Source organism: Salvelinus alpinus, chromosome 8 (genome assembly GCF_045679555.1).
Source record: "Salvelinus alpinus chromosome 8, SLU_Salpinus.1, whole genome shotgun sequence".
Classification (NCBI taxonomy): Eukaryota; Metazoa; Chordata; class Actinopteri; order Salmoniformes; family Salmonidae; genus Salvelinus; species Salvelinus alpinus.
Window position 1 is genome coordinate 62,187,407 of NC_092093.1, and position 10,927 is coordinate 62,198,333.

A 10,927-nucleotide genomic window follows, 5' to 3' on the forward strand; every position below is an offset into this window, starting at 1 on the left:
CCCTGGATAGGGGAGGAGGAGAGAGAGAGAGAGAGAGAGAGAGAGAGAGAGAGAGAGAGAGAGAGAGAGAGAGAGAGAGAGAGAGAGAGAGAGAGAGAGAGAGGCAATGTAAGCATATGTTTCCCATGCCAATAAAGCCCCTTAAATTGAATTGAGATAGTAGGTGGTAACATGAAGCCTCCTTCAACCCTGTTAAAGGATCCAAATTGTTTGGAGTGCTCAAGTGCTTTGAGACCTGACCTGTACTGCAGTGTGGCTGTCTGTCCTACTAAAGGCTATGCCCAGAGGCCATCACACAGTCTGTGATGAAACAACCTTGGGATTTGTCACAACAGTAGCAGTAGAACCGCAGTTAATCATTGACCTGTTGCTAGTTGGTGTGTCATTGTGTGAGGTTGTTGCTGCATTTGTGTGGTTGGGTGGATCATGAGTCACTAAAATGGCGGGTAAATGAGGCTGGGCTGGAGCATAGAGATAGATAGAAGACTCTAGTGCTCAAAAGGGCAGTGCCATTGAGGACCAGGGGTTGGAACCGGTTCAGGGAACAGAACAGAAAAATAACCGACTTTTTAGAGGAACGGAAACAGAAACGCGAAAAAAAGTGATCTCTAGTGTTCAAGGAACAGAACAGTTATTTTCAAATCTTGAGAACCGGTTAATAACAATCTTTTCAGTTCAGAGCAATTTTTTCAGTCCCACAAAAAATCCCATCAAAGCGCCTATGCAAAGCACTCACTCTGTCACTCAGTGTCTGCCTGCCAGCTTTTTCTAGGCTAGTTAAGGATACTATTAGCAATCATGTTTCACATTGGATTTATTAACTACAAAAAGGTAAGACGTGTTTTGAATTATGGTGCCGCTGCACACACAAGCTTGTTATTAGCTCTGGTCCAGGGTGTTGAGCCAACGTTCAGACATTCAATGTTCCTCCATATTAGCCACTCCTCCATAGATAACTAGACAATTATATACTATGTAATTCAGTGAAGTAGGAATGATAGGCCTACTACTAATAACCTAAACACTTCAATCCAAGCCTCCTCCATGTCTACCCCTGTCTCTCGCTCTCTCCCCACTCGCAAAATTTCAGTCTCAACGCACACCCTACACTTGTCCATCCATTAAGCACGTAAACAATTAGCTAGCCCGGTGTAGTGATACTGATGGTTTGTTGAGGACTATCAGCATTTTGAAATAGTCAACTGGGTGGGACTTCCTATGGCTTAAGGAAGGATCACATAATTCTATTCAGGTTGTCAAGAGGGATCAGCCAATGAATTATACTCATGAGCAAACATTCCATATCTGCAGGTGGCAGTAAATCGCAGAGCTTGGCTTTATACCGGTTCAAACAAAACACTCCAGGGGGCAGTATGCATCCTTTCAGTTTGTTTACCAACTCATAGAAGTAGTAGAAAAAGAAAATGGACTACTTCAAAATGTAGATGGCTTCAGTGGAGCTCCACATGCTCTAACGCAGGGTTTCCCAAAGAGATTAGGAAACCCTACTCTAACGGATGCCATAATGGGACAGATAGAATGTTGTGTCCTTTAACTGTCTCTATGGGCTGGGGTGAGACAGTCCAACATTGGGCAGAGCTGTATGGGTGGTTGCTATGGCTTCACACCTGTTATTGAGGATGCTGTCCAGTTGCCACCTTTCAGACAAACACGAGAGCCACACAAAGTTCCTCAGACGCAGGCAGTGCATACATTACCAGTGTATTCACAATTCATTTTCAATCAGGGTTACTTTCCAAATGGGTTAATTTATTCAGACTGAGGTGTTTATATGAGGGTTTTTTATTCAGAATGAGCTCTTGTGACTTTTAGTTTATGTTTTTTTCAATGACTCCTAGCACTGAAACACAGACTCCTTTCTCTGATAGTGACCCAAGCCATCTTCTGCTTGGAAAGTCCACACAGTGAGTGAAGCATTTGACAAAGAGAAAAGGAGTCTACAAAGACAATAAAAAGTTGAAAACATGGAAACAATAATATTGTATTACCTATAACAATGTATCCAAATTCACATGTACAATCACCAAAAGCGACAATGTATCAACATCCAGCTAAAATAGCATCACTGTCCAATTCGACCACAGAGCACCTTTACTGATAAATAACACAGTGACATTGATGTAACAGGATACATTAATGGGTTCACAAATTGTTATGTCAACAATAAAACCAACAAGGAACTTCTCACATTTGGCATGGAGAATTATCTATTTGTACTGTCTCACACTGAAAAGAGCAGGCCCTCTAGTGGACCAGACTGGAAACTGCTGATGTATGCCTACTCAGTCAGGACATTTTTGCTTTTGAAGTGTTTATTTTAAGTAAGAGTTTCATTTTGGAGTCATCAGTAGTCAGAAGAACGTTAAGAAACCTAATTTGTTCGTTGTTTGTTGAAATATGTAGCAGGGGATTCAGAGAACCTGCAGAGCAAATAACAAATAACTAATTTACAAGAACGTATACTTGAACAAACTCTATTTAGACTGACATTATGCACTTTCACAAAACATGGATTTCTAATTAATGTTATTTGAATTATGATGCAGGTCCGTTTTAATCAAATGGTTTAGTTTTGTACGTGGTTTAGTTTTGTACATGGGCCGGTTTCCCGGACACAGATTAAGCTTAGTTTTAGACTAAGAATAAGCATGTTTAAGAGAGATTCTTCATTCAAAGTAGTTTTAAATCTAGTACTAGGCTTAATCTGTGTCCAATAATTCTATATGTTTATAGAATGACAAATCTAAAGTATTGCAAACACAGCTAATATCTCAGTACATTGTTCGTTATTTCAGTAGCATTCACCACACTATCCAAAAACTATTGACCAAATATGGCCAAATTGATTTATTATTCTCCTCTCATCCCTTATGTAATCTAATTCATATTAAACCTTTGTCTCCCCTATCTTTTATGAAAGTGACATTGAAGCAGGCAATGTGGTAACCGTATTGGTTCACCAAAACAACATGCACATCATGTTGACCCTGGAGAGGAGAGCAGAGGAAGAATAAATTCACAATATAAACTTCACAAGAATGAGTCCAAATATACACTTCACAATATCAGATGCAATCAATATCAAATAACAATTGCACACAAGTTTACCAGTGGTAAATTGTCCAGATTCTTCATAATCAATCAATTACGCAAATAAACACACACACAATTTTAAAGTTTAAGAAACACATCCAAGTGAACCAAAGTTGTATATTAGTCATCAATCTATTCAATGTATCATTCATTTTTGCACACCATTGTGCTAGAGTGCACCCTGCTAATGTATTCTGTTAATGCGTCCCGTCTATCTATGCTGTCCATGTTTTCAACAGTATAGCTTACATTTTAGCATAAGGCCTATATGCCCTTTAACAAATGTGTATATGGATAAACAAAACATAACCTACACAAACAGTCCCTTTAGAAAGTATTCACACCTCCTGACTTTTTCCACATTTTGTTGTGTTACAGCCTGAATTTTAAGTGGATTAAATGGAGATGTTTTTGTCACTAGCTTACACACAATACCCCATAATGTAAAAGTGGAATTATGTTTTTGAGCCAATCAGTTGTGTTGTGACAAGGTAGGGGTGGTATACAGAAGATAGCCCTATTTGCTAAAAGACCAAGTCCATATTGTGGAAAGAACAGTTCAAATAACCAAAGAGAAACGACATGAAGGTCAGTCAATGCGGAAAAATTTCAGGAACTTTGAACGTTTCTTCAAGTGCAGTTGCAAAAACTATCAAGTGCAATGATGAAACTGGCTCTCATGAGGACCGCCACAGGAAAGGAAAACCCAAAGTTACCTCTGCTGCAGAGGATAATTCATTAGAGTTAACTGCACCTCAGATTGCAGCCTAAATAAATGCTTCACAGAGTTCAAGTAACAGACACATCTCAACATCAACTGTTCAGAGGAGACTGCATGAATCAGGCTTTTGTGGTCGAATTGCTGCAAAGAAACCACGACTAAAGGAGACCAATAAGAAGAAGAGACTTGCTTGGGCCAAGAAACACGAGCAATGGACATTAGACCGGTGGAAATCTGTTCTTTGGTCTGATGAGTCCAAATTTGAAATTTTTGGTCCCAACCGCCGTGTCTTTATAAGACGCAGAGTAGGTGAACAGATGATCTCTGCATGTGTGGTTCCCACTGTGAAGCATGGAGGAGGTGGTGTGATGGTGTGGGGGTGCTTTGCTGGTGACACTGTCAGTGATTTATTTAGAATTCAAGGCACACTTAACCAGCATGGCTACCAAAGCATCCCATCTGGTTTGTGCTTGGTGGGAATATCATCTATTTTTCAACAGGACAATGACCCAAAACACACCTCCAGGTTGTGTAAGGGCTATTTGACCAAAAAGGAGAGTGATGGAGTGCTGCATCAGATGAACTGGCCTCCACAATCACCCGACCTCAACCCAATTGAGATGGTTTTGGATGAGTTGGACCGCAGAGTGAAGGAAAAGTAGCCAAGAAGTGCTCAGTATATGTGGGAACTCCTTCAAGACTGTTGGAAAAGCATTCCAGGTGAAGCTGGTTGAGAGAATGCCAAGCGTGTTCAAAGCTGTCATCAAGGTAAAGGGTGGCTAATTTGAAGAATCTAAAATCTAAAATATATTTTGATTTGTTTAACACTTCTTTGCTTACTACATGATTCCATATGTGTTATTTCACAGTTTCGATGTCTTCACTATTATTCTACAATGTAGAAAATAGTGCAAATAAAGAAAAACCCTTGAATGAGTAGCTGTGTCCAAACTTTTGACTGGTACTGTATCTGTAAGGTACCTCAGTCGGGCAATTCATTTAAAATACAGATTCAACCACAAAGACCAGAGATGTTTTCCAATGCCTCGCAAAGAAGGGCACCTATTGGTAGATGGATAACAAAAATAAAAAGCAGACATTGAATATCTTGTTGAAGTTATTAATTACACTTTGGAAGGAGTATCAATATACCCAGCCACTACAAAAATACAGGCGTCCTCCTATCTCAGTTGGCGGAGAGGAAGGAAACCGCTCAAGGATTTCACCATGAGGCCAATGGTGACTTTTAAACAGTAACAGAGTTTAATGGCTGTGATAGTAGAAAACTGAGGATGGATCAACAATATCGTAGTTACTCCACAATACTAACCTAATTGACAGAGTGAAAAGAAGGAAGCCTGTAACAGAATACAAATATTCCAAAACATGCATCCTGTTTGCAACAAGGCGTTGCAACGTTTTGTCCTGAATACAAAGTGTCATGTTTGGGGCAAATCCAACAACACAAGAAAATCTGGAATAAGTCAAGGGGTATGAATACTTTCTGAAGGCACTGTCCCCCTCTACTCTGTAACACAATGTGCATTTAATGCAAGAGAGACTTAAGATGTTATTTTTAGGTTGAGTTTTTCTTGACATGGGGCTTAATTCAATCAAACCCGCATTTCTGTATTTACACCATAGTGTTTTTCCCCCATGGTCAAATAAACTCACAGACTGGGCTATATAAAAACCTACAACTACAGTACTACCATGCAGTGAAGTTTGTAAACATAGTGAGCATAGCTATGGTAGTTACTGGGTATGATCGAATTCCAGCCCTGATCTGCTATTAGTACCACACGTACCTCCTTTCTTCCGGGAGCAGAAGGTGAAGCAGGGGAAATCGGGCAGGCACAGGGGCTCGTCATGGGATAACTAAGCCACCACTCCTGTGAGCACATTAGCAGACAGGTATAGCTCCTCAATAGACTGCCCTGTGGGAGAGGGATACACAGAGAGGGCAAACACTCACTTCCTGCTGGGGAAAAATTGTGTGACTCAACCTAGTTTTAATTTAGGATCATTGTACCTTTCACAAAGCATCAACGTAGCAGGTGGGGTGAATTTGCCAAAAGTAATTAATTTACCTTGATTTCTGCCTTAAATCAACAATAGGATTTCAAGGCTTATTGGCTTATTCAGTGTCCATGCTGACAATGCAATTACATACCATTTACCAACCTAAATTGAATGATGATGATCTGGCGTCTTTTCCCTATGGGTGGATGCAGTTGAATTGATATATTTCCTACAGTATTCTTCAGGGCAATATGTTTGAAAACATACACTCATACCCGGCCGGTAAGCACTGTTTGTTGACGATGTGGAATGTTTCAAACTCATCTTTTACAGTGCGAGAGGGAATTATGATGTCAGTTCTATTCATTCAATCTCTACATTTCATATTGATGTGTTCCATTAAGTTAGGGTCAATGTTATGGTCGGTGTAAGGGAGCTATAACACCAGTGGCTTTGTTTGGAAGGGAAGTGCAAATAATGAACAAAGGGAAGGCCAGAGAAATATTGAACTCACGAAGCAGAAGTGACACTCTCAAATTGCCCTTGTAGGATGGTGGCATGGGAGGGCACGTGTTAACACTGATGCCAATGTCCTGTAAAGGGTCTGGAAAAAACAAACAGAAACATTAGAGCAACTTAAGCCATTTTTTACATTTTCTTATGAGAAGAAGAAATTAATTAATCCATAAAATGAAACTGACATGACTATCACAGTACAGCAATTTGCTAAAAAATACAGTGCTTTCAGAAAGTATTCCCACCCCTTGACTTAATTTATTTTTTTATTGTGTTACAAAGTGGGATTAAAATGAATTGAATTGTCATTTTTTGTCAGCAATCTACACAAAATACTCTAACTTCAAAGTGGAAGAAAAGTTCTAACATTTGTAAGGCACTGCCTCTCAGTGCTTGAGGCGTCACTACAGACCCTGGTTCGATTCCAGACTGTATCACAACATAAGATGGTGCACAATTGGCCCAGCATTGTTAGGGTTTGGCCGGGGTAGGCCGTCGTTGTAAATAAGAATTTCTCCTTAACTGACTTGCCTAGTTAAATAAAAGTTTTTTTTTTTTTATGTTGTCAAAACTGTGACAACTTTGCCACTGTCTTCTTGGTAAGCAACTAAATTTGGCCTTGTGTTTTAGGTTATTGTCTTGATGAAAGGTGAATTAATCTTCCAGTGTTTGGTGGAAAGCAGACTGAATCAAGTTTTCCTCTAGGATTTTGCCTGTGCTTAGCTCAATTCCATTTCTTTTTTGTCCTGATAAACCCCCCAGTCCTTAACGATTACAACCATACCCATAACATGAAGCAGCCACCACTATGCTTGAAAATAATGAGAGTAGTTCTAAGTAATGTGTTGTATTGGATTTGCCCCAAACATAACACTTTGTATTCAGGAAAAAACAAAGTGTTTTTGCAGTATTACTTTAGTACCTTGTTGCAAACAGGATGCATGTTTTGGAATATTTTTATTCTGTACAGACTTCCTTCTTTTCACTCTGTCAATTAGTTTAGTATTGTGGAGTAACTACAATGTTGTTGATCCATCCTCAGTTTTCTCCTGTCACAGCCATTAAACTGTGCAACCATACAAAGTGAGTCGCTGCAACTTATTATGTGACTTGTTAAGCACATTTTCACTCCTGAACTTATTTGGGCCTTCCATTACAAAGGGGTTGAATAATTATTGACTCAAGACAGTTCAGCTTTTCATATTTAATTCATTTGTAAAAAAACATTATTTTTTTTAAATAATCTAAAAACATAATTCCACTTGGACATTATGGGGTATTGTGTGTAGGTCACAATAGAAAATCCCTTACAATTTTAAATGCAGGATGTAACACAACAAAATGTGGAAAAAGTCAAGGGGTGTGAATACTTTCTGAAGGCACTGTAGCCCCACTGTGGTAGTGCTATAGCTCTACTCAGCGTCAAGGAATCAAAACATGTGCAGTTCAATAATACATTCTTGGTAGGCAGTCGTCGTTAACATTAACTCACTCTTTGCCTCACCACTGTAATGTTTGCTTCCTTGCCACTGGGCACAAACTGGTTGACTCAGTGTTGTTTCCAACATGGAGTAGACGTTGAATTGACGTCTGTGCCCAGTGTTTTTGTACTGTCGTATTATCACATAGTGAGTTGCTTTGCAAATGAAAAGGAATACTTTATTTTTTTTTAACTCACCACAGCTGCGATAGAACATCTGCAGTTTGTCCGTGTTGCAAATAGTGTGGACAGGTCATTGGACCTCCTGAACTAACCCCCTCTGGGGCCAGTAGGCCAGCAGGATAGCTAGAACCAAGAGCAGAGCTTGGTGAGGCATAGTTCCTTCCATACACTATTTGGATCTTGTCAGGCTCTCACTGGGTGACTGATCTTTGCTCTCCGCAAAGCAAGAGGAAGTAACCAGCATGCCAGACTTCCCCAATTTCAGTGTGTGTATGTGTGTGTGTGTGTGTGCGTGTGTGTGTGTGTGTGTGTGCGTGCGTGCGTGCGTGCGTGCGTGTGTGTGTGCGTGTGTGTGTGCGAGAAAGATAATGAGTGTGAGACACAGAGAGAGAGAGAGAGAGAGAGAGAGAGAGAGAGAGAGAGAGAGAGAGAGAGAGAGAGAGAGAGAGAGAGAGAGAGAGAGAGAGAGCAATGTTAACATATGCTTCCCATGTGAATAAAGCCCTTACATTGAAATTGAATTGAGAGAGAGGGGGATAGGGAGAGAGAGAGAGAAAGAGCAAGAGGGAAAGAGGGAAAGAGAGAAAGAGAGAGAGAGCCACCCTCTTCAACATATATATCAACGAATTGCCGAGGGCACTAGAACAGTCTGCAGCACCCGACCTCACCCTACTAGAATCTGAAGTCAAATGCCTACTGTTTGCTGATGATCCGGTGTTTCTGTCCCCAACCAAGGAGTGCCTACAGCAGCACCTAGATCTTCTGCACAGATTCTGTCAGACCTGGGCCCTGACAGTAAATCTCAGTAAGACAAAAATAATGGTGTTCCAAAAAAGGTCCAGTTCCCAGGACCACGAATAAAAATTCCATCTAGACACCGTTGCCATAAAGCACACAAAAAACTGTTCATACCTCGGCCTAAACATCAGCACACAGGTAACTTCCACAAAGCTGTGAATGATCTGAGAGACAAGGCAAGATGGGCCTTCTATGCCATCAAAAGGAACAAAAAATTCAACATACCAATTAGGATCTGACTAAAAATACTTAAATCAGTTATAGAACACATTGCCCTTTATGGTTGTGAGGTCTGAGGTCCGCTCACCAACCAAGAATTCACAAAATGGGACAAAAACCAAATGGAGACTCTGCATGCAGAATTCTGCAAAAATATCCTCCGTGTACAACGTAAAACACCAAATAAAGCATTCAGAGCAGAATTAGGCCGAAACCCGCTAATTATCAAAATCCATAAAAGAGCCGTTAAATTCTACAACCACCTAAAAGGAAACAATTCCCAAACCTTCCATAACAAAGCCATCACCTATAGATAAATAAACCCAGAGAAGAGCCTCCTAAGCAAGCTGGTCCTGGGGCTCTGTTCACAAACACAAACAGACACCACAGAGCCCCAGGACAGCAACACAATTAGACCCAACCAAATCATGAGAAAGCAAAAAGATAATTACTTGACACATTGGAAAGAATTTACAAAAACAACTGAGCAAACTAGAATGCTATTTGGCCCTAAACAGAGAGTACACAGTGGCAGAATACCTGACCACTGTGACAGAGCCAAAATGAAGGAAATCTTTGACTATGTACAGACTCAGTGAGCATAGCCTTGCTATTGAGAAAGGCCGCCAAAGGCAGACCTGGCTCTCAAGAGAAGACAGGCTATGTGCATACTGCCCAAAAAATGAGGTGGAAACTGAGCTGCACTTCCTAACCTCGAAGCCAAATGTATGACTGTATTAGAGACACATATTTCCCTCAGATTACACAGACCCACAAAGAATTTGAAAACAAATCCAATTTTGATAAACTATACATATCTATTGGGTGAAATACCACAGTGTGCCATCACAGCAGCAAGATTTGTGACCTGTTGCCACAAGAAAAGGGCAACCAGTGAAGAACAAACACTATTGTAAATACAACCTATATTTATGTTTATTTATTTTCCCTTTTATACTTTAACTATTTGCACATCATTACAACACTGTATATATACATAATATGACATTTGAAATGTATTTATTATTTTGGAACTTTTGTAAGTGTAATGTTTACTGTTAATTTTGTATTGTTTATTTCACTAAGTGTTTATTATCTATTTCACTTACTTTGACAATGTAAACATATGATTCCCATGCCAAAAAAGCCCTTAAATTGAAATTAAATTGAGAGAGAGAGAGAGAATGTGACTAATTTCACTTCTCTGTTCTCTGATATCAATGGTTCTCTATTGGCATAGACAACTACCATTATGAGCTTGTACAGAATACACATAATAGAAATACTCCTTTGACTGATCTGATTGATTATATAGCATCTTATAGCATATAGCATGAAAAATGAAAAATGACTCCCCTAACATGTACTGACTTTCTAATTATTGAACATACAATGCACTCTGCTAACGTCTTTCATTTTCACGCTCTCTGCTAAAGTCTTTTATTTGCACGCTCTCTGCTAGTCTTTCTAAAAGTTGGTCAACAATATAACATAGACTCTAATACAATTTGCAGTTGCAAGTTTACCAAATATTTCTTAAGTTTAGAATGGGAGTACACCACATATAAATTCCTTAACCTGATTTTGAGAAATGGAGGAAATTGAAAATGTTTTCGAACAGCAGTCAATATGCACAAATGTCTTGTTGTGTAGTACATGGTTACAACTTAGTTGGGCGCAATGATTGGCAGCACGAGAGACAGCGAGAGACAGCCAAACCAAAGATTTGTATAACTAACCCAAGATAGACCAGAGCCTGTCGTTTCCAATGGAAGCAAATTAATCATAGCGTGCAAAACAAGCAAGGACGTGGGCAGAGCCAGTGAGCTAGTGAGATCCTATTGGCGCGTTCTAGCATTTATTTGCATTTTTCC

The 10,927-nt window shown here is 39.8% G+C and overlaps 1 protein-coding gene across 1 annotated transcript; it reads right to left on the bottom strand.

Moving 5' to 3' along the window:
• Positions 1-1,807: 1,807 nt before the first annotated feature.
• ly86 (lymphocyte antigen 86) lies at positions 1,808-8,228 on the bottom strand. The gene is given in 4 exon segments (XM_071412312.1): positions 1,808-3,049; positions 5,644-5,772; positions 6,372-6,461; positions 8,052-8,228. Coding segments are annotated over 4 exon segments (516 nt in total). The 5' UTR covers positions 8,203-8,228; the 3' UTR covers positions 1,808-2,903.
• Between the last annotated feature and the right edge of the window lie 2,699 nt (positions 8,229-10,927).